Source organism: Canis lupus, chromosome 21 (assembly GCF_048164855.1).
Source record: "Canis lupus baileyi chromosome 21, mCanLup2.hap1, whole genome shotgun sequence".
Classification (NCBI taxonomy): Eukaryota; Metazoa; Chordata; class Mammalia; order Carnivora; family Canidae; genus Canis; species Canis lupus.
This window is the reverse complement of record NC_132858.1, coordinates 2,964,126-2,987,968: the sequence shown is the minus strand read 5'-3', so window position 1 is coordinate 2,987,968 and position 23,843 is coordinate 2,964,126. Positions and strand designations below refer to the sequence as shown.

The window sequence follows — 23,843 nt, the reverse complement described above, 5'->3', positions numbered from 1 at the left end:
CTTCCTTCCTTCCTTCCTTCCTCTTTCTTTCTCTCTTTCATCTCTACACTCAATGTGGGGCTTGAACTCACAACCCTGAGATGAAGAGTCAAATGCTCCACTCACTGAGCCAGCCAGGTGCCCCTGGTATTTCTATTTTTAACTTTTTGAGGACCTGCCGTATTGTTTTCCACAGGGGCAGCACCTATGTACATCCCCACCAGCAGTGCACAAAGTTCCCTTTTCTCCACATCCTATTTCTTGTCTTTTTTTATTTTAGCCACTCTGACAGGTGTGAGTGGTAGCTCATTGTGGCTTTGATTTGCATTTCCCTCATGATGAGTGCTGTCGAGTATCTTTTCATGTGCCTGTTGGCCATCTTCTTTGAAAATTGTCTATTCAGATCCTCGCCCATTTTTTAAAGATTTTATTTATTTATTCATGAAGGACACAGAAAGTGAGAGGCAGAGACATAGGCAGAGGGAGAAGCAGGCTCCTTGCAGGGAGCCTGATGTGGGACTGGATCCCAGGACCCCAGGATCACGACCTGAGCCAAAGGCGAACGCTCAACTACTAAGCCACCCAGGTGTGCCCCCCCACCCCGCCCAGTTTTTAATTGGTTTGTTTGTTTTGTTGGTATTGAGTTGTATGAATTTGGTGAAAGCATTACTTTTTAAAAATTTTTATTCTTGTAGAAGAGCTAACTCTTCTTTTTAAAAAGATTTTTAGGGCAGCCCAGGTGGCTCAGCAGTTTGGTGCCGCCTTCAGCCCAGGGTGTGATGGAGACCCGGGATCGAGTCCCGTTTCGGGCTTCCTGCATGGAGCCTGCTTCTCCCTCTGCCTGTGTCTCTGCCTCTCTCTCTCTCTCTCTCTCTGTGTGTGTCTCTCATGAATAAATCTTAAAAAAAAAATAAAAAGATTTAAAAAAATCATTTGAGAAAGAGTGAGTGAGTGCACAAGTGGGGAGGAAGGGCAGAGGGAGGAGAAGCAGACTCCCCACTGAGCAGGGAGCCTGATGTGGGGCTGGATTCCAGGACCCTGAAACCATGACCTGAGCTGAAGGCAGACATTTAACCAACTGAGCCACCCAGGTGCCCCATTTATTTTTATTTTTAAAATATTTTATTTATTTATTTATTTATTTGAGAGAGAGCATAGAGGGAGAGGGAAAAGCAGACTCCCCACTCAGCAGGAAGCCTGACTTGGGGCTTCATCCCAGGACCCCCCAAGATCATGATCTAAGCCAAAAGCAGATGCTTAACTGACTGAGTCACCCAGGTGCCCCCGTGAAAGCATTTTTAATCTGCTTCAGGTGCCCCTGGGATGACGTGAGTTCTTAACAGACTTGGTGGCTCCACGATGGCCCCATCTCCTCACAGTGTCTCTCCCGCTGTGCCTGCCTTCTGCCCCACACCCTGAATTTCACCCACCCAGGACCTCTAACATACTGTTCATGTGGTGAACCGCCCTTGCCTACGCTGCCTACCTCCCATTTCTCTCTTAAGCCCCTGGATGGGCGTTCCTGCTGCCTCCTCTCCCACCCCCTGAACGTCCTCAGAGCTTGGATGGCTGGCTTGGTTGTGGAACACCTGCTCAGGCAGTGTCTCCTGTGGCGGATTGTAGGTTCCCAAGGGCCCCTACGTCCTTGTACCATATGCAGGACTTGCACATTGTGGGCGTGTGTGGGAAAGAGTGGGAAGTGGCTGCCAGAAAGTGTAGTTCTGGCTCAAGCCACAGTTGAAGCAGATTTGGGGGGCGCTAGCAGCCTTTTATGATCATCCCAGCCATAATACTGAGCTGGACCATGAGCTGGGCCCTTTCCCTGCTCCTCATACATCCTTCAGGGACAGAGGCTTTGGATGGTTGACTTCTGCAGGGCAAAAGGCATGTGTGGACAACCCACCTGTCTCTTGAACACCTGCTCTTTGAGGCCTTTTCCATAGAAGGCTCCAGGAGGCAAGCCCTGCCTCTCCTCTCACCTTCCCTAATTGCCCCCCCCACCTCTGCACATTTTCTGGTGCTTTTTGAGTTCCTTGAGTGTGACCTTTGCTGTTTGTTGCCCACCCCTCAATAAGTGGTCAGTGAGGGCCGCTCCATCTGGGGAGCATGTAGTCCAGGGGAGCAAGGCCCGGCTGGGAGCCTGGGCGCCTGGTGGCCTCGGGCCGGCAGAGGGAGCCCACGAGCCAGGAACCTGGACCACTGTGCTCCTGGGAAGCCTTGAGAGGGGGTTCCGCGCTCCTCCTGGGCCTGGTTCCACCCAAAGGGAAAACCAGGCCCAGGGAGCAGAGCCAGAGCAGGGAAACCAGGCTGGGTGGACCCAGAGCCTGTGAGCAGAAGGGGGCCTGGCTCCCCACTCACCAGCTGTGTGACCAGGTGTGGCTTCCTAGCCTCCCAGGGATCTCCATTTCCTCATCTGTAGGATGGGGACAATCCTAGGGGCTTGCTCCCTCGGTGCACACTGGAAGAAGCCAGTGGACATCGTCTGTGGGGAGCTCTCTGCCGTGCTGGGGGTGGAGGTGCTGTGAACAGGGATCTAGTTGGTTCCTTGGCTCTTTGAGGATGTACCCTGTGTCCTGCTGCCTACAAATAACCATGGTGATAATATACCCTATTGAGGATGTAACTGAGAATATAGCTCGTCCAGTGCCACCAACCTGCTCTCCTTACGTGCATCCAATATGCTTGAAATTATTCTGCAAGGGGCCTCTTAATTAATCCCCATTCTATACATTGAAGAAATCAGGGAGCCAGAGGTGTGGACACAGCCGGAATGTGGCAGAGCGGGATTCTGAACTCAGGTCTGCGGTAGCTGGGAGAGGCCCTCTCTCTCCCTGGGCCTCAGGTCCCCTCCAGAACAAAAAGGGCAGGGCAGGATGGACAGGATGGTCTAGGGACCTCCTGGTTCTCACCTCCTCGTGTGCCTGCGGGAAGGGTGGATGAATAGGGCTGGTTTGCATCCTTGGATGAGGTGAGCGTTGTGGTGAGGAGGGGAGAGGAACAGAGGGTGGGGGAAGCCCCTGGACCGCTCTTCTCCCTGCCTGCCTTGACGCTCCTACCTGCCTGCCCCATCCTGCCCCTGTAGCCTTTCTGAAGGGCCTGACTGACAAGCAACGGGAGGAACATTACTTCTGCAGGGACTTCATCAGGCTGAAGAAGATCCCAACGTGGAAGGAGATGGCGAAAGGTAAGCCCCGCACCAGGCAGGTGCAGCTGGCGATGTGGCGGGTGGCCTCTTCAAACCCCGACCCATGTCTTGGCGGCATCGTACCGGCTGTGCCGAGAATGGCAGCAGCACCCACTGGGTGCTTGCTGGGGGGAGGGGGGCTTTAATTATGAACATGGTCTGAAAAGGGTTCAGTTTTTATCACCATTGTACTATGGGGAGACTGAGCTCCGGAGTCACGACCACACAGTTGCCGGGAGCTGGGATTTGAAGCCGTGGTCCAGTGGCCTGCAGTGGGGCGGTCAGTGAATGTCCAGGCCCTGCGAACTGCAGGCCTGGCAACCCATCACGCAGGGCAAGTCACTCAACCTGCCTAGGCCTCAGTTTCCACATCTGTAAAATGGGAATGGATGACATTAATGCTGTACCTGTGTTTAACCTCGAGAAGATTCAAGGGGACCATGTGTATGCTTCGCAGGAGAGGTGCTTGATCATTGTGGACGGCCGGTACAGTTCATCAGTCACCTGCCTCTGGAGGTGGTGGGGGGTGCTGGAGGCACTGGTGGGTCACCTGAGTGAGGGCCTCTCTCTGACCTCGGCCCCTCGGCCTCTGCTTATCTAGGGGCGACTGCAAAGGTGGAGGAGCCAAAGTACAAGAAGGATAAGCAGCTCAACGAGAAGATCTCCCTGTTTCGAGGCGACATCACTAAGCTGGAGGTGGACGCCATTGTCAATGCTGGTGAGTGGGGGCTTCTGGCTGGCCCGAGCCAGGGACCTGGGTGGCCGCCTCGTCACCTTTGCTCCAGTCTGCTGTGGCAGGCATGGGTGGACGCCATCTGGCTCCAGTGAGACTCGGGTGGCTGGATGAGGATGGCTTGCTGGCGCCACGGGAACCCAGTGTGTCGGCGGCCCGGACTCCTTTCCCTTGAAACCCTGACCTGCTGTGTCAGGGGCACCTTGGCCGAGCTGCCTTGCGGCTCTGAGACCCATTAGCAGCTGGGAAGGGAGAGGGCTTGGCTGGAATTGCGCCGGGCTGCCCTGCCAGGAAGGCGGAGGCCAGAATAGGGTGGTCTGACCTCAGGGGCTGCAGACGCCCGACCACGGCTTTCCTGCCTGCTGAGCCCCCTTCCTACCTGCAGCAGGTGATGGAAGCTTGTCAGGGGAAAGGTGGGGGCAGAGGCCCTTGTGCCGCGTGCTCAGCTTCCTGCTGTGGCTCTAGCTGGCTTGGCAGGTTATTGTGATGAGTGGAGGAGCCTCCTGGTTCTCTCCCCTCCTGGGGGTAGGAGGCAGGAGGGTGGTTGGTGTCCTCCTGGGCTATGGTTGTCTGGCGGAGGTCAGGAGGGGGGTGTCAAGGGACACTCAAGTCTGCCTGGCACACAGGTGGTCTCAGGTGGTTCATGGGACAAGAACCCATGGCGGGGCAGAATCCCAGCCTGGATTCACCTGTTTACCAAGCTTCACTGGGAGGAGCTTCCTTACAGAAAGGTTTGGACACACAGGCAGAGCCTCTTTTCCTGGGTCCTAGGAAACCTCAGTGCACTGCCACCTCCTCACCACAGCAGTCTCAGGCACCCACCCCACCCTGGAACATCTCAGATCTCCTCCACCTTGCCCTTGGGCTTGCGGCCATCATGTCTGACCCCACTTTCTGGCCAGGGAGTGGTGTCCCTGAGTGCCCCTGGGATGTGGCTGCTGATACTCTTATTGATAAGGGGCTGGACTCTTGGGACCTGGGAAGACGTAGCCACTCGGCTTGCCCCAGGCCTGCTTGTTGGGGTTTGGGTTGCGTTTCTGGCCATGGCATTGCTCTACGTGTCTCTCTGCCTGTTTTTGTAATCACACAGGAGTCCCTGTTCCCCTACATTGTCTGTCTCAGTGCACAGGTGACCAGTGACACAAAGACAGGAGTTCCAACTGAGGGCAGAGGGAGCTTGGTCCCCTTTGGGTTTCTGCTGGTGTGTCAGCTGTGTTTCTCTCGGGGCCACTAGGACAGGGGGTGCCAGCAGACCTGTGAGTCCATCTGGGGAGATATGGGGTTAAGACAAGTCATGCTGGGTTGGCAGATGTCATGGTGGCCTGGAATAGAAGAGCCTTCTTGCTGCCTGAGCCCAGGAGGGGCTGGTCTGGGTGGAAGGACTAAGCCTTGGAGCCATGGCTGAGGGTTCTGTCCTGCATGTCTGTGGGGCTGCTCTGCTGCGTGCCTGTGGCCTGTGGTCAGTCATGGGCAACGGTATGAGAGGATCCCTGACATACTTTCCTTGATGAGCTACAAAGTGGCCCGAGGGAAAAGTGGGGCATCTTATCAGCTGCTTCCCAGCTGGATTGGTAGCTGACAGGCGAGGAGGGAGGTGCGGAGACTAAGGTAGGGTGTTGGTGGGATGCAGCAGGAGCAGGGCGGGGGCTCAGGAGGCTGCATGTGGGGCTGTGGGTGTGATCCATGGCTTTTCTGAAGTGTCTCCGCACCTGGCCAGATTCCTGAGTACAGCGGCTGTCAGCCCCTCTCACTCTCAGAAGAGCACTTTGGTCCTGGCTGCGTTCAACGGCATGAGGTTGGGGGTGGGAGCTTGCTGCATCTCTCTGGGGACTCCTGTTCTGCATGTACGTGCCCTGGCTCCTGTCTCATCTTCCACCTGGTGGGGGTGATAGAAAACCCACCTGCTGGGTTGTTGGGGGCATTAGGGACCTAAGCTCATGAACAGTGATGCTCACGCAGCACCTGGCATGAACCAAGTCCTCATCACCTGCCTCTGTTGTGGATGCTAGAACTGATGTCACTGTCATCTCTCTGGGTATCAACCCTGTCCCAGGAATGCCAAGGGATGCTGGGTGCCTCCTGCAGAGGAGCAGCTTTCAGCTCTCCCTGCTTGCCTCAGTTTATCCAAACCCTCTTGGTGGGTTTTCCTGGGATATCTCCTTTTTCTAGAGTCTCACAGCAGGGAGGACTGAGAACCTGTGTGGAAGCCTAGGGAATGGCTGAGGGAGGCCCCGGACATGGGGGTCCCACACAGAGCTGGCTTCCCCTCTAGGGCCTCCCTCCCTGCGTTTTCCTGTTACCAGTGTTCTGGCGGCATTGCCACTGGTCAGACCTCAGGGGTCCTTGGTGGCCTTGGCCTGGAGCCCCACAGCCCGGATCCTTGGGCCTCCTCCCTGGGGACCCCCACCCCCAACAGCCTTGGCTCAGCACCTGCCGGCCGCCCACCAGGGGGCAGCAGAGTTCGCTGTTTCCAAGCCTGGTGACGCCGTCAATCAGCCTGTTTATTAGCAGAATAAAAGTCGAGGCAACGTGGGGCTTTTTGGGCTGCATTAGTCTGGTCTGTGCCTCGTGAAACCCATATGTGCTTAATTCATATGTAAAGTTTCAAGCAGGAAGAGAATACGTGTCCATTAAATTCTATTTGACTTGATTATAATCATTAGCCATGAATAATTGCTTCTCAGTGCCGACCGTGGAGCCACCACAATGGGGAAGAGGAGCGAGCAATTATAGCAGGGTGGGGATTTTTAAATTTTCATTTTTGAAGCTTAGGGCAGTGTTGGTCCCGTGGGGAGTGGTGTGGTAGGACTGGGCTGGGGACTTAAGGTCAACTTTAGACTTTCTGGATTTTGTTTGTGTGGGTGTCTCATTTTGTCCCTATGGCCAGATGGCGGCGGGGGCAGGGAAGGTGCCATTGCTGGCTGGGCCTTGCTCCAGCTGCAGGAACCATGGCAGGGGAGCTGGGAGGGACCTGTGAGGGAAAGGGGTTGGAATCCTTACAACTCCCACCATGCCGAAGAGCTGGGAGGTAGGGGTGTCTCCAGTCTGGCTGCAGGCTCCCTTCCCACCCCCCTCAGAGGACCCGGGGGATCCTTGGGGATGGCAGGGGCCAGGTGCCCTCCATGCCTGCCCGCCTCCTTCCCTCCCCAACATCCCTTCCCTCCCTCCTGCCCGTGGCCTTTCTCAAGACTTTGGGCAATCAGACTGTTTGCCAACCGGTCCTCTGGTTTTTGAAGGCCAGGCCTGCTTTGATCCCACTGTGTTGGTATTTGAGATGTGATTGGAGCATGTGTGTACTGTGTGTGGTGTCTGTGATGGTAGATGTATGTGGGATGTGTATGTGTTGTGATGGGAGGTGTGTGGGGCAGCCTGGGTGGCTCAGTGGTTTAGCGCCGCCTTCGGCCCAGAGCATGATCCTGGAGTCCCGGTTTGAGTCCCACGTCGGGCTCCCTGCATGGAGCCTGCTTCTCCCTCTGCCTGTGTCTCTGCCTCTCTCTCTCTCTGTGTCTCTCATGAATAAATAAATAAAATCTTAAAAAAAAAAAAAAAAAGGAAGTGTGTTGTATAGTATGTGGAGGGCACGGAGTATGCTGGGGCACGGAGTCCAGTGGGGAAATGCCTGGCAGGTGGGTGGCAGGGCTAGAGGTCACAGGGCCAGGATCAGACCCCCCAGGCACCTAGGTGCCATGCAGGCAGCCTTAGGCCTTCCTTGGTTCTGTGTTCACAGGCTGCTGCTGAGGCTGCTTGCTCTGGCAGTACCCAGGGAGTCTCAGGCTCCCACCATCTGGTAGCCAGCCATGGCTCCTACCCACGGGGGCATGCTGCATCCATCTTAATTAAATTGGGCTGCCATGCTGGCAAGATAAACCAGGGAGCCCCTGCAGGCCCCCATTCTGGAGCAGAAGATTCCTAGGGGCAGTGCCTGCTGCTGCAGGTTGGCCTCCGATTACCCAGGCTGTGTCTGGGAACACTGTGCCTAGCATTTCCTCCAGAGAAAGCTCAGGTCTGGGAGTCTTTACAGGGGTGGTATTGGGGGAGGTGCTTCAGCTGTGGAATGCCATAGAGGCATTGCCATATCATCTCATTGCCATAGAGAGGGGTGACCTTGACTGGGTCACTTTCTTGCCCTTGAAGCTCCCAGCTCACCAGGCCTGTGCCTGCAGGTCCCTAGTTTTCGGCAGACAGCCGAGTCCCGGGCAGGAAATGTCCCGGTAGAAAGAAACACCCCTATTCTTGGCCAGCCCCGGGGCCCAGCTGCCAGCTTTGGCCTTCAGGGCATAATGGGACAGAGCAGGGATGAATGTGATGTTTTGTGCAGACAGAAGGAATCTTCCACTTCAAAGCCGTCCCAGGTCGGCAAGTCAGGGCTGTCACAGAAGCCAGGAGCTGATTGGAATCCCAGTCTTCCTGCTGGTAGCCCAGGGTCCTCTGGCTAGGAGGCTCCAAGCCTCTGTTTACTCATCTGAAAAATGGACCATCCCTGGCCCCACCCAGGGTGGGCGTGAGGATGACATGAGTTCAGGCCCATCCAGTGCTGGGCCCAGGGCCTGGCACAAAACGAGCCCTGAGTAAATTGTTATCGGGAAGTCAAGAGCGAGAGCAGCTAAGTAGAATATAATGTGACAAAGCCCTGGAAGCAAGGTCTGAACAAAGTGCCATGCGACACCACAGGGACCAATTAATTCTGCCAGGAGGTGGCAGGAGGCAACGCAGGTCAGTGAGGCCTTTGAGGGGCCTAGGCCCGCGGGCCAGGATGCGCAGAGCGGGTGGGAAGCTGTGTCACAGCCACAAGCTGGCCTCGCTGGGTGCTTTTCAGCTGCTTATTTATTTAAAATAAGACATGAAGTGGCGCTCTGTTTCCTTAAGTCTTGGGTTTTTGATTTGTGAAAATCTGCCAGCTGTTAAGCGCCCCCTCCTCCTCTCGAGCCAGCCCCGTCGTCCTTCATCCCTTCCACTGCCAGGGGCTCCAAGGAGCCCAGCCCCAGCAGGCCCTGGGCCACTGCTCAGAGTCAGTGATTTAGAGACCGCCTTGATGGACTAGCAGGCAGGAGGGGCTGAGGGACGCCGGCTGCCTTGTGGGAAGTGATCTGACGCTAAACTGTCGCCGTAAATCGCTTTATCTGTCACTTCAGATTTAAATGTGTTTGCTGAGGCTTGCCGGCTGCCTCCGACGGCAGCCACTTCTCCGCAGTGAGCAGGGAGGGCGAGTGTGGGGCAGCCTGCGGGCGGCTGGGCCCTTGCTGGGCCCAGGGCCCCTGGGGGCACACGGTGAGGACCCACCACCACTCAGCGCCCACCCTGTGGCACTGGCCTCGAGGCATCCTTGAGGCAGGCAAGGCTGTGATCCCCATTTTCCGTGATCAGACCGCCAGTCTTGGCAGGTGACAGTTGGAATTTGAACTCACGCACGGCCTTTCCTTCATTCTGCAGACTATGCAGCAGGCCTGTTGTTGCACCAGGCATTGGTATAGGCCCTGGGCTACAAAAAACACACTCTATAATCCCAAATGTGAGGTGAGACCCATGAATAGAAAGGGATAAGAAAGTTTGTGAGGGCTGGGAGTCCTGGCTGCAGGGGTGGGAGGTAATCTGGAAGGCTGCCTGGAGGAGGCAAAGTAGAGGCAGTGCTTGTGCTGAGAAGGGAGTGCTGTCTCTGTATCTCTCTCTCTCTCTCTTTCTCCAATAAATAAATAAATCTTTTTTAAAAAGGCGTGTGTGTGTGTGTGTAGGGGTGCCTGGGTAGTATGGTTGGTTGGGGAGCCAACTCGATTTCAGCTCAGGTCATGATCTTGGGGGGGCCCTGCATTAGGCTTTGCACTTAGTGGGGAGTCAGCTTGAGATTCTCTCTCTTTCTCTCCCTCTGCCCCCCCTCACATGCACTCTCTCTCTAAAATAAATAAATCTCAAATTAAAAACGGGGGTGCTGAATCAGAAGCTGGGAGGTGGCGTTCTAGGGGCAGAGACGGAGAGCCCTGGCAGGAAAGGGTGAAGCAGGGCAGGCTGTGGAGGGGGATGCTACTTGGGGGAAGCTCTGAGGGGCTTGGAATGAGCCATGGCCAGTCCTGAGCGAGCGTCTCCCTCCAGATCTGGGCTATATGCACATCCCATGACACCTCCCCTGGCCTCTTGGTGTTACTATATTAGCCCACGGTGTCAATGTGAAATTGAGGTTCAGAGATGTGAAGCAACTTGCTTAAGGCCACACAGCTAACTGGTAGTGCTGCTGGGAGGGGAGATTTGCCAGACCCTAGAGCTTCCAGGAAATCCTTGTATTTTTGAGGGTGGATGGAAATAACCTTGTCTTTGTTCCTTTTCTTTTCTGGTCGAAGAATAGGTATGTTGTCTTCTGCCCTGCCTATAGGAGGGTTGGGTGTTTGGTGCAGGGGGTGGTCAGTGCAGAAAAGATGGTCCTGACATCTCAGTCTGGGTTTCTTGGCCCCATGAAGCCCCGTGATGGGCTCGAGCCCCTGTGGCTTGCCTGGTGGACCTGTTGCTCAGCCCCTGCCCTCGGCTCACCCAATGGAGCACCTGCTCTGAAGCGGGGGCAGCTTGTTATTCAGTGCTGCCTCTGGGCCAAGGGCTGCCCCCAACTTTGCCTCACTTCTGAAGTAGATACTAGTATTTCCCCCATTTTACAGATGAAGAGATTGAGGCCCACATGGGGCCCTAATGCTGGGAAACGGCTGAGCCAGGAATCAAACCCTCACCTTTCAGACTTGGAATTTAAGGGGGATGCTTAGAAGCTCCTCCTTCCTTAGAAGCTCCCTCTGCTTCTAGTCTGGGGGTGAGGGGCAGAGAGGATTGGAAGGCCAGCTGGGAGGCCTGGGGTCCAGTTGACACCCTCCCCAGAACACCCGGGATGGTGCTAAGGCCTAATTTCCACCGCTGTAGGAGGAGGGCGGCTCGTTTCCACAAGGTCGAGAAGCGGTTACATAAATTCATAAATGATGGATCCCTCCTGAATTATTGAGATTCCCTTGAGGGCTCACAGGGCCTGGTCCAGCAAGCTGAGCTTGGCTGTGGGCAGGACTCAGGGACCCTGGAAAGGTCCCTCTACCCCAAGGTCTTCTCCCAAGTTTCCTGTGTATTAGCTGGATCCTTCCCATCCTTCCACAGGGAACACGAAGGTGGGCCATGGACCTGGACCCAGTGACCCTATGGCCTGGGTTTCAATGAAAGTTTGTTGAATAAATGATTGTTTGAATGCCTCTGAGAGCGAGTCAGACAGAAGGAGGGACTGGATGTGCCAGTGACCCCATCTGGGTCTCCTCCTCCTGTCCCAGCCAAGACCCCACTCTGCCCCTCATGGTTGGTCATAGATGCCGGGGCCCAAAGGAGGCTGATGCATTTTACAGGTGAGAATAGTGGTACCCAGTGCGGGCTGCTTGTGAGGTTCCTGGCTCATTGTGAGGCTCTGGGGATACAAGGCTCCATAGGGCCCGGTACATGCCCTCAAGGCATTTCCCAGCTTGGACAGGGAGAGTGTCTGAAGCCAGAAGGGGACAGTGACCTGCTCAGGGTCACACAGCAGGAAGGTGGCAAAGCAGACCTTCCTGATTCCCAGAACTGGGCCCTTTCTCCTTGTCTTTCTTCTCCCCGTCACGACAGACCCAAGGTCAGGAGGCAGCAGTTAGGCCTCTGCTGCTCACCCGCCCCCTGCCGAGCAGCTCCTCCCTGTCCTTGAGTCCGACTGGCCTAAGCACCTGCACCTGCGCGCCTGCCTGTCCGCTCTCCACCCTGAGCACTGAGCTGACGAGGCTGGAGCTTGTGGGAATGTGTGTGTTTTGAAATTAATGGAGACCATTAAATTGGCCAAGCATGAAAAGGGCTGTATCTGCAGCCCTTGGCTTGCTCTACCAGAATAATCTGCCAGCGCCTTGGCAAGGGGGTGCCCAGCCAGCTTCAGGCCTCTCCAGAGGCTGTGGCTTGCCTGCCCATGAAATGGATGGTACCCTGTGTCCCTACAAGATGAAGGGGTCTGGATGTAGCACATGGACACCATGGACCCTTCCCAGGCACTAGGGCCCCTTCCTTCCTCTCCACACCCAGCTCTGTGCAGCCAATGCTGTTCATAGGGGTGTTGGGTTAAATCTGTTCTCTCCAGACCCCCAGGTGGGCTCATACCTTCTCCCAGACCTGACTCCTGGTTGAGGCCTGGCCTGGCCCCAGTGTGGGGTGGTCTGTAGGATGTAACATGGCCTGAAAGAGGGTCCAAAGCTTAACTCTGCCTCCTCACCCCCCACTTCCCAGACGGCCCCATCTCAGGGCACTGTGGCGGGAGGTGCTGGCCTGGCTATGGGTCTCTGTTCCATAGGGTGCAGGCTGTGGGACCTTAAGCCAGTCACTTACCCTCTAGGCCTCAGTTTTCTTGTCTGTATAATGGGAATAAGAGTCCACTAGGACCCGCCTCCTAGGGTTGCTGTGAGTTTGGGAGGAGATAGTACAATGTCCAAGATTTATAAGAGTAAACCCTGAAGAAATGCAGCTCCTGTGTTCATTGCTGTGGCTACTCTGGGAGGGCTGCTCTGACCTGCAGGATGGGGCCTGCTGTGTATAGTGTTTGCAGGAGCTGGGGATGGGATGGTTGAGCGTTCCTCCTTCTTGTCCTTCTTGTGGTAAACTGAGCCCTTTTGGGGCCTGAGGTGGCTGAGGCAGGGGCCCTTCCTGATTTGGGGTTTCTTAACTGTAGGGTACAGGGCCATCAGTGGGGAAGGGTGTGTGGTTCCATGGGAACAGCCTGTGCAGAGCCAGGAGGTGGGTCAGGCTTGGGGCTATTCTCCACCTCAAGGAAGCTGGTGACTGAGGCACCCTCCCGGTCGGAGCTAACAGAGCCAAAGCCACCCGAGGGCCCCTGCAGCCTCTGGCCTTCTCTTCCTCTCCCTCCTCAGAGTCTTTGTGTGCTTCAGAAGCTCACCTTTTGGGCTTATTTATTTATTTTGCAAGTTGCTGTTTGGATGCTTCCTCAGGCCCTGCTGGTAGCTGCCTGTGTGTGACCCCATCCCAGACTCCCTCTCCCTGCTGTCTTGAGTGATCACCCGTCGAGAGAGTGCAGCTGCCCTTGGGGAGGGAGGCCAGGCTGGGGCCGGAGGGCCCCTAGGTGTGTGGCATGGGCAGCCCCTCGAGGCCAGTTCTGTGGCTGCTTACAAAATGGACCAGGGTAAAATCCATGGACCGCTTCTCCCAGCCTTGGTTCCCACGGTATGCCCTGTGGGAGGAGGGAGGAAACCGGATGAGTGCCTGGCATGCTGTAGGGGCTGGGTGGGATACCTCACTTCACCACTAGACTGGAGCAAGTGTCCCCTGGCCCCACGTCTCCATCCCCGGACAGGGCCCACCTGTGGTGGGGGTGGCCCCAGGATGCCAGCCCGTTAGCTCTCTGATGGCTGAGGTCCCCCTGGAGGCAAGCTGCCCGGCATGGGGACTCGGGCAGGGACCCTGCTCCCTGAACCCCCCCAGGGGTGTCCTCGTGGGGTGTCAGGAGACAGAAGCCAATGAGAACTCAGGTCCAGGAAAGGACTCGGGTCCAGGAGAAGACGGGTCCTGGGGTGTGGAGCCAGATCTGACGGTGCTCCGGGGGGGGGGGGGGGGTGGAGGCCAGTGCTGGGTGCGGGGGCCCCCTCCGCCAGGGCACCCAGCTGGCATCGCCCGCTCTGCTTCATTAAAACCCCATCAGCTGCACCCCGCTCCCAACAGCAACAAGTGGTCCTTATACCCACTCTCTTCCTCTCCATCGCTGCTTCCTCCCCCTCTTCGGACATTGTAATTGCCATAAAAATAGGAGCTTAGCTGTGGAGTAGCATGTGGGAAGAGAGAGGCCCGGCTGTCAGCCATTCCCCTGCCAGCAGGGCTCGCGTCTGTTTTATTATTGCCGCCTGGCTGTATTTCACGTACGGTTTAAACATCATCAAACACCACATCCCTTTTGAAAAGCAAGAGCTACCTTGCTGAGGATGTTGAGGAGAAACAGGAACATTAAAATCTACGAAGCAAATGGCCCAGAATTGACATTTGCGACGGGAGCTTTGCAGCTTTGACTGTCAAAGGAGCTAAATCCTGTCTGGCAGCCTCGGGGAACTTTCCTGGTGAGGGTCACAGGAAGGTGGGGTGGGCTGTGGCTGAAGCCTTGGGGCTTGGCAGAAAGGGGACCCTGGTGTCGTGGGCGGAGTCAGGGGGTGATGGAGTTCTGTGGGATACCTGACTGTCTTTCGTGCCTTCCAGGCCTTGACCTTGACTCAGCCTCTTCTTCCTGCTAACAAGGCAGGCAAAAGCCCCCACTCCCCGCCAGGTGCACAGAGCAGAGTGCTGGGCTCCGGGGCTCTGGGGCTGGCCTTCCTCCAGGAATAGGAATGGGGATGTGCCAGGGGATTTACTGGACAGGGCTGCCATGGCCACTTATGAGCTCTTGTGACCTTGACCAGGATACACCTGCCTTCTGAGCTGCGTGTCCTCATCTGTAAACCCAGGAGAGTCACGTCCCTACCGAAGGTGATGGAGAGGATAGAGCAGGCCCATGCAAATGCGACAAGTCTTTGGAACTCAATAAATGGTGGCTGTTATCACCAAGGAAGTGGGCGTTTGAGCTGGGATTGATTTTTTAAAAATGTTTAACCCACCTATTTCTACTGAAAAATAGGTACAATAAAACTAGGGAACCGTTAAAACAGGGATAAACAGAAGGGACTTGGGAGGCCACTGAGCCCTGGGCTTTTGGCCATACCTGGAAGCCTTTGGCCTGGACGCCCTGGGCATGTGCTTTCTACCCTGCTGGCCAGAGGCAGGTTGGGGTGCCTGGTTGGGGCCCCTTGGCACCTGCCCCTCAATGTTGGTGCCTGGTCTACTGAGAGACCACAATTCTGCCCACCCTTCTGCTGTATGCTCTTTGGGGGCTGTTTGGGGCAGCCTGGCTCCTGGCACCTGCCCTGGCCCTGCCCAGATGACACCTCAAACCTAGGCTGAACAAGTCTATTGCTACTGAATGTAAAATGCGGCTTTGAGCTTCCTGACAGCCAGAGCAAGATGGGGAATAAGATTTCAGTTTCTAGAACCTCGTAGTCGGAAATCAATTTGTACTTTAGCTTAATGCCTCTTCCTACTCTTCCTTTCTCTTCATTCTCCCTCCCTATCACCCTTACCAGTGGTTCTTTATTTCCCCACGGACACTGCATACCCTGCTATAGATCTCCCCCAGCCTTGCTGTTCAAGTCTCTCTGATGCAGCTTTGCTTCTGACTTGGGAGGCCCCTCTGCCCTCTTATTTGTTGCTGTCCATTCCCTGCTGGCCTCTGGGCCTCTTGCCTGGCCCAGGCCCACTGGGTCTACCTCTGCGATTTCTCTCAGATGAGCCAGTGACTAATAAGCGTTGCCCCCAGGGGGCCAGAAAAGAATCTTTCCCTCCTTAATATCAGAGTTTAAAAATGTGTCACCATCGATTTGAAGAAAAGACTTGTTCCCGCTGAGAAAAGCGGCCAGAGATTCTCGCTTCCAGAATCACAGGGCAGCTGCATAAATTCCAGAGCCACCAAGCGCTCTCCATGCAAATGCTGCCTCTCAGCCCCACAGCCAGCTTCACAGCTCCTCCGAGGCTGCCTGCATGCTCCCATGGGCTGGTGCCCCACTTCCCCATCCCTCTGGTGCCCCACAGAAACCCTGCGGCCCCTTTGCAGGGGTTGTCCCTGGTTAGAAGATCCTTGCTTCTCCCCACATCCTGTGGTTAAGCTGGAGGCTGAGCTAATTCCATGTCATGATATGTTTTTGATCCTGGAGGAGAAAGAGGATGAGTGGCTTCTGAGAGGGGGCCCCCACAGGCCCTGGGCGAGGAATCCCTCGTTTCCCCCTGTCTGTGGATCTGTGGGTCGCACAGCAGATCTTCCCCGAAGGTAGATCTTTAATGCTTGAATGCCCTGTCTCCCAAACTTGCTTCATCCTTGCCTGGAATGACTGCCGGGGTCATTTGGTCCTTCCTGGTGCCTCCAGGTGGGCCCTCTCCTTGGTGTCTGCCTCTGTGCTTTGCCCTCATCCCTGGCCCAGCCTCCTGCACTGCCCCCCAGCATCAGGGAGTGGTATCACCCTCATCCAGCAACTCTCTGAGCCCAGGATGATCCTCATAACGGTGAGCTGGGGGTGGTGGCTTTGGTATGCCCTCTTTCCAGGTGTTCAACCTGCAGTGCAGGGCTGTTGAGCGACTTGTCCCCAGGCTCCTCAGGAAGCTCAAACCAGGGCTCACTTTGTATCCTGGTACTTTCCACTATGTCACATCACCCTGGCATGAATGAATGAGTAAGTGAATGAATGAAAGGGAGTGGGCACATGGTAGCCAATTAGAATTCTGGGTGTCATTCCAGTTGGTGGGCATGTCAGTTGGTGGGCAAACACCAACATGGAAAGTGTTTGGAGAGCTTTGGAGGTGGAGAACTGAGCTTTCCAGGTCCCCATTGGGACCTCATCCCCTTTGTTATCCAGGGGTCATGGTGGCTGCCTTTATGGAGGTATCGTTTGCCCTCCTGAAGGGCACACCCATGCGTGGTACAGAGCAGGATGATGGGGCTTGACTGCTCAGGATGTATACCAGGCCACCCTTAGGGTGGGCCTTCGCTCCCGTTCTGACTACAGTGGGGTGACCTTAGCCGGCTCTAGACAGTGACCTGCAATCTGCAGTCTGGCTCTTCTGCCAGGTGCTTGGTGGAGGACAAGCAAGGGGGTAGTGTGGGGTGCCACTGAGTCTTCCCAGACTCCATGGCTGAGGCATCAGAGAAGAGGTAAGCTGTCAGGTTGCAGCCTCCCTGGCTGCCATGGGCCCTTTGGAACATGTGCAGAAGGGCCATTTACCACCTGGTTCGAGAAAGTGTGTGAGCTGGTCTTGTGCTGTGCTGGCCCCAGCTGTAGAAAGGGCCCCAGGAGGACTCCTGGCAGCCCATTACTCCAGGAAAGGAGGGGCCTTATTTTTCCTAGCTCCCTAAATGTTATTGCCTTTATAGGCTTTGGAAATCAGTTTTATAGGCTGCGTTGTTTGTCCGCTGAGACATGGAAAGCATCGGAGACAAAAGAAGCCATGGGGGGACGCCTGGGTGGCTCAGCAGTTGAGCATCTGCCTTCGGCCCAGGGAATGATCCTGGAGTCCCGGGATCGAGTCCCACATCAGGCTCCCTGCATGGAGCCTGCTTCTCCCTCTGCCTGTGTCTCTGCCTCTCTGCCTCTCTCTCTGTGTCTCTCATGAATAAATAAATAAAATCTTAAAAAAAAAAAAAAAAAAAAAAGAAGCCATGGGGTTGCAGGTCAGGTGGCAGAGGGTGAGGGGGCAGGGCTCAGAAGTGTCCTCTCAGGCCCAGGTCACTCTTTAGGAGCTGTCATAGCTGGAAGGGGTGCGGGGATGGTGTGTGCCAGAGGGGACCCTGGAATTCTGGTGGGAGGGTCAGCCTGAGGCTTTGGGAACCTGCCCCTTTCGTTGGATGGCCCCCACTGAACTGGCCTGGAATGGCAAAAGTCCCCCTTCCTCCTAGATGCCTGGCTACACCTGCTGGCTCCCCTTGGACGTCATTAGGAGCACCCTGCCAGCCACTGACAGTGTATTCTTCTCAGTGTAAGTGAAATATAAGCCCTTTGGGTTTTGCCAGCTGAGATGCAGGCCTGGTAGGGAGTCCCACCTGTAGAAGGTGCTTCATCTTCTGACAAAGTTGGCCATTTGGGAGCTGGATGAGTGTATGAGTGTACAGAGAATCAGTGGGAGCATCCAGAAACCCATGCAAATCTTCCCTGTCCTGGGGCCAAGGACCCAGGAGGGAGGCTCTGGGAGTCTTCCCCAGGAGAAGGGTACTTCTCTGCTTCTCAATATGTGAAGAGCTCCTACAAATCACTAAGAAAAATGGGCAAAATATGTGGACAAGCAATTCCCGGTAGGAGAAAAACAAATGGCCGGTAAACAAGCGAAAAGATGCAGAACTTCGCTAGTAATCAGGAAAAGGCTAATTGAAATGAGACACATCATTCTTCACTGCCGGGGAGTGCAGTGCCTGCAAGTATTGATACTTGCACTTGTGGTGCAGCGGTGGCAGGGGGCCAGCCCTCCCTCAGGCTCACCCCTGGTGGCTTGCACCAACCCAGCACATAGTAGGAGCTTGGAAATACTTGCTTTAAGCCAGAAAACACATAGAACTCTCTGCTCCCATTAAGTCTCAGTGGGGTCACTGCCACTGCCCTTGTGTCGCTGGCTCACCCTGCTTGCCACTGGAGATGTTCCTGGGGGGGTTGGCTCCCCCCCTTACCCTCACCCTCCAACTCCCTCATCCTGGGTCTTTCTGGGCCTGGCCCCTCGTGGGATGATGCCACTTTCTGCTGCTCAGCAGAGCCTCTGGTTTCAGCACTCCCTGCACCTGGAGCTTGGCTGGTGCCAGGCACCACACGGTGAGGGGTATGCATAGAGACTGGATGGAAGTGGGGACCCCCAGAGTGGGCAGCCTTGGCTGTTATCATGGCTTCTTCCAACATCCTTGGGATCCTAAATTTGGGTTAGCTCTTGTCCTAGTAGTGACCTTGGGCATCCTAGCTGATATACCTACATCATCTGGCCCTGGAACCTCTCTTGCCTTTTCTGATTTTCTCTCCTACCCTCTCCATTCCAGCCCAGATCCATGATTTGGGGTCTCATAGCAGCATGTATGTGCTCTTATACCTCCTGGCCTTTGCACAGGCTCTTCCCCCTGCCCCTTTCTTCCACTGGGCTGACACTGGTCATTCTCCCAGTCCCAGCTTAGATGTCACCTCCTCCAGGGCTTTCCTGGGTTAGACCTCCCTTCCATCTGCTCCATAGATGGTGGTTCATTTAGCTTTGTGTTCGTTCATTCAGCAGGTGTGAGGTGCTGGGGCTGCAAGGGAGATGTGGCTTAGATGGCTGAGATGCCCCAGGGAGCTGGGATACCTATGGTGACCTGACTCTGGGGCAGACCTGTCCAGAGGGTCAGGAAGGGGAACCAACAGGAACACCCTAGACTAGAATTGGGGTGGCTCAGCTTGCTGCACTAGGAGCAGAGAGGCCGAACAAAGCTGGGGGTGGCCCAGATGCCCTTTCTCAGCCTGCCCCTTGAGGGTGGCTCTTATCTGTAGAGCACAGTGTAGCCGGACCACAGCAGAGCTGCCTTTGATGCAGAGCTCAAGGGGGAGAGCATGAGTTGTACTTCAAACAGCGTTGGTCTGGGGAATCTAGGTCTCTGAGTCCTTGAATCATCCTCGCACCCACCCACCCACCCCTTGTGCACCTCCTTGGGCAAAGCCAGCCAGCAGGAGAACCCGGGCCTAGGAGAGACACCAGCCTGGAGCTCCCAGGATCCTTCCCTTCCTCCTGCTCCTGAGGCCCAGCCTCCTACCAGGCTTCTTGTTCTGGTCTCCAGACTGAGGCGGGTACACCCCTCCTTCCTTCATTCAGAGAATATGGGTGATGAAGACCCAGTTCCTGCCTCTAAAAGGGGCTCAGTGTATAGTGGGGGCAACAGGGATACAACACAGGCTGTAAGTGCCTTGATGGGGAATCCAAAGGGCTGTGGGCTGGTCAGGGAAGTCTTCCTGGAAGAGGCCTGCATGGGGAGGCCTACTTCCCTGCAGCATTTTCTGGTGGGGTGGGGGCTCACCTGTGCCTTTTCTTTTCTTTTCTTTTCTTTTCTTTTCTTTTCTTTTCTTTTCTTTTCTTTTCTTTTCTTCTTTTCTTTTCTTTTCTTTTCTTTTCTTTTCTTTTCTTTTCTTTTCTTTCTTTTCTTTTTTTTCTTCCAAAGATTTTATTTATTTATTCATGATAGACATAGAGAGAGAGAGGCAGAGACACAGGCAGAGAGAGAAACAGGCTCCATGCCGGGAGCCCGACGTGGGACTCGACCCCGGGACTCCAGGATTGTGCCCTGGGCCAAAGGCAGGCGCTAAACTGCTGAGCCACCCAGGGATCCCCACCTATACCTTTTCTTCCGGGCTCACGGACCTCCATTCAGGCCTCCTCAAGGGGCCTTGTGGGCCAGGATTTGGGGCAGTGGGACGAACCTGGACAGACCTGGTTCCAACTGTAACCTCTGCCACCGTGGCCTCGGGCAAGCTCCTTAGATCTAGGCCTCAGTTTACTTGCATGAAAATAGGAGTAAGTGAAGATGGAACATGGTGACATATGTCTGGTGCCTGGCACTGTCCACATGTGCTGCCTTACCCCTCACAGATGGGCGCCCCTTTAGGAAATCCCCCTTAATTATGAAGTTCCAGATCTGGGCGGCCACCCGGGAAGGAAGCACATTCATTAGGAAACCCAGGCATACAGCCCGGCCATGCCAAGCAGCTTCCTGAGCCAGCTCCCGAGGACCACGGCCTCGCTGAGAGTGCATCTCCCTCGCCTTCCTGGTGACAGGTTCCATCTGCCAGCCCCTGAGGAGTCGCTGATCGGGGAGGGCCTGCTCAGGGACCTGCCGTCCCTGATGATGGGCTCTCCCGCAAGCCTTTCACCCCAGGCTTGTAATCTCAGCTTTAAGGAGGATTCTAGTCCCTTTCTCCCACCCCACCACAACTAATCCGTTTGCCAGGGCCCCGTTCCAAGAGAAAGCTAATTAAAGAATTTTTGCTCTTGGCTCAGCCTGGACTTTGAAGATTCCCCTTGGTCTTCCTGAGTATCTGAAAACAGGTGGAGAAGAGGGGTGTCAGAAAGGGCATCGGATAAGCCCCCGGTAGTCTCCGTAATAGGCTTAATCCCCCCAAAGCCAGCAGGCATCAAATAGTCCTTCACCCCCCACTGCAGAGAAGGGACTCGGAGGAGGAGGACTTGGTGACCTCGTGAGCCCCAGACTGCAGAGGGCTCCCTGTCCTAGCTTCCCGTGAATGCCAGGCTGTGTATTCCCCGAAGTTTTGGGGGGCCAGGAGAGGGGAAAGGCAGGACATGAACCCCTTGCTGCATGTGCTCCAGGGCAGTGAAGGGCACAGGTCCCAACCCAAGGCTGTGGCAGCAGCTTTCATGTAGCTCAGTAGCACAGGCTCCCTCCTTCCTGCCCCTTCCCTCTGGTGCCCTGCCTGCCCATGTCTTTCCTCTCAAGAGCTTGTTTGCCTCTCAGAGATTTTAATCAACCAACCACAAATATTACCAGTAGAACGAGAGCTCCACAAGGCAGGGACCTTTGGGGTCCCACTCATTGCAGTGTCCTCCATTTGGGCAGGGCCTGGCGCATAGTAGGTGCTCAATAAACACTTGATTGTGGGGTTGGCCACCAGGTCCTGAGACAGAGGTAGTTTCTGCTCTCACAGAGCTTATACCATTGCTGCCTTTGCAAGATGCCTGCGGGGTCTTTAGGGGATCACTGGGCTCCCCAAATGGGGTGTGGGATCTTAGAGCCTGTCTCCCTGTCACTCTGAGCTTTGGCCAGGCCTGGTATAACCCTGGGGAGAGTTGGGGCTGTCTGCTACCACCCCGGCTGGCTTCTGCTCCCCCATTTCCCTCTGCAGGGCCGGGGGGCAGGCAGCATTTAGACCCGCAATTCCCTATGTAGGGACCTCGGGGGGCACTTGCTTGGATCACAGAAAAAAAAATGACAAAAACCTGCCAGTGAATTCTGGGTGGCAGTAAATTACTTAACACCTGAAACAGGTTGAAATGTGGCCACTGTGGCTTTTAATAAGCCCATCTCTGATGCAGCCGCTTCCGCGAGGAGCCGGCCAGGTCTCTTCTTGGAGGCATAATTTCATCGCGGTCCAGGTTTGGCAGCAGTGCAAATAAGATTTCACTTCCCCTGTAAATCTCTGAGGGGGAGCGCCAGGATTTCATTTGTGCTGTCAGTTAGTGGCTTGAGAGAGCCTATTTACTCTGCCGTGGGAGGAGAGGGTCCTTCGGAGGTGCCAGGTGCCGGGTGGTGGCGGGCCCGTGGGGAGGCAGGTGCTGAAGCGGGCCTGGGGCATGGTGGTGAGGAGGGAAAGGCAGCCAGCGTCAGGGCCGGCCTGGGAGCATACTTTGTTTTGGACGCCCAGAAATAGGTGAGCAAGCTGCACCCAGATCTACTGATGGAGTGTTTTGGGGTTGACTGGGTGTCCTCTGCTCCATCTGTGGAACCTCCTAAGGGTACTAAGAACTGGCCAAAGAGCTTAGGTGTGAGGGGTGCAGTTTGGGGCTTGAATTCCTTCCTGGGTTTGATTGCTTCTCTTTCAGGATGCTTGGTGAGGCCAGGGTTGCTCTGACCCCCACCGCCCGGGAAGTGGAGGCACAGGAAGGGGGAAGTTTCTGGAGCCTGGTGGTGGCCAGGTAAAGGCAGGGTCCAGGTCCAGGGGTCGTGGCTACTCTTTCTTTGTCCCATTTGAACTAGAGCTTTTAGTCCTGGATCTGACCAAACAGGTGGAGTTGGATGTATAAAGCCAGGGCCCTGGGGTTATCCCTTGGCCACAGGGCAGCCATTTGGGGTCTCACCCCATACCTGCCTGTAACCCCAGTGTCTGTGAATCCTGAGATGTCTTTGGGGAGAAGAGGTCCAGAAGCTGCTTGGCTGCAGGGCAAGGCAGGTGCTGAAGCAGATGGGGCAGGGGGGTCAGTCCCCATCTCCCAGTGTCCATTTGGAGATATGGTAAGAGACAGGGGTCCTCAGAGTCAGTGGGTCCCCTCTACCACCCAGAACTCATGCCAGCTTTGCTTGCTCTCCTGGGAGGACGGGGCTCACTTTCTCTCAGACCACTTACTCCTTGTCAGAAAGGGTTAGTTATGTCTGGAAGATCTTTTTTTCTATAGACCCAAAGTACAGATCCTGGAGCCTCCCCGACAGGTCCTGATGGGTCCCTCCTATGACCCAACCTCATCTGGGTTTCCAGCCCCTGAGGGCATTTATTAAAGCCTGAGGTGCCCCAGCCCCTTGCCCTGTCCTCTTGAAGCTGAAAGCTTGGATCAGCTAGACATTGCCCCTAGCGGGTTTCAAAGAGCAGCTGCAGACTTTGGCTGTCTGTGGTTCGAGGGGTCTGTGGAACAGGCGCCCCCAGCCCCATTTGGATGCTTCTCCTCTGTGTTGCTGAGATACCTGAGCCTCCTTGCAAGAAATGCCAGCGAGCTCAGTGCTGGTGGGCCAGGGATGCTGAGTAAACCCCGGGGGCGGGCATGCCAGTGTTGGGGGGCCTGCACTCCCTGGACAAGCGGAGGGGCCCCCAGCATTCTGTACCCTCCAAGGAGGCTCCAGCACACATTAGCAGGGTCAATGCTGCCATGATTGTGAAAGTAAGAGCAGTGAGCTCTTATCATGCACACATTTTACAGAGGGTAACACTGAAGCACAGGAGTAAGAGGCATAGCCCACTTCTGAGGGACTCCAAGGCCCTCTCTGAGGAGCCCCCCAAAACAGCAATGACATTAATCCAGTTGATCCCAAGTGCATGTGACTCTGAACCCTCCCCGGGCAGAAAGTTCAGTAGTTCTAGGAGCTGAGGAACAGTTTCTCCTGCCCCAGCTTGAAGAGAACCCCGTGGGTGCACTGGTTTTGGAGCTACCACTGTGTATGGAGTACGATGAGCTAGGGACAGGCCCATCTGTGCCTCGTCCTCTGCTCCCCACTCCCCCTGCCCTCCTCGTGGGAAGAGGGGTGCAGGGGAGAAGTAAAACTGTCAGATTACTGGGACGCTGGGGCTGCCAAGGGCTGCCCCTCCTGGGACTCAGCATCGATCAGTTGATCAGTTGGCGGATTGATTTACTGGTGTTTATTGACTCACCCTTCACTTCACGTTTACGGGTGCCTCCTGTGTACCAGGCAAGTGCCCTCTGGGGACTGGAAGGGGTGCCAGCTAGGGGCCCCCAGTGAGGGAGGGATGGAAACTGGTCACCTGTGCAGTGTGGGGCCCGGGGTGGAGCCGGAGGGGACAGCCTTTCCAGACACAGTCCCCCAGTGGAGGCTTCCAGGCAGGGCCTTCATGGGCACCCTGAGCCCAGAGATCACAAGGCCCAGACTGGGAGCCTGAGTCAGGGCAGGCCTGC

At 55.6% G+C, this 23,843-nt stretch overlaps 1 protein-coding gene across 1 annotated transcript in view; it reads left to right on the top strand.

The window, feature by feature from the left end:
• Positions 1–23,843, top strand: part of MACROD1 (mono-ADP ribosylhydrolase 1) — a 150,132-nt gene that overhangs the window by 11,024 nt on the left and 115,265 nt on the right. Inside the window, 2 exon segments of the mRNA XM_072789647.1 lie at positions 3,062–3,163; positions 3,765–3,881. Coding sequence (XP_072645748.1) covers positions 3,062–3,163; positions 3,765–3,881 — 219 coding nt within the window.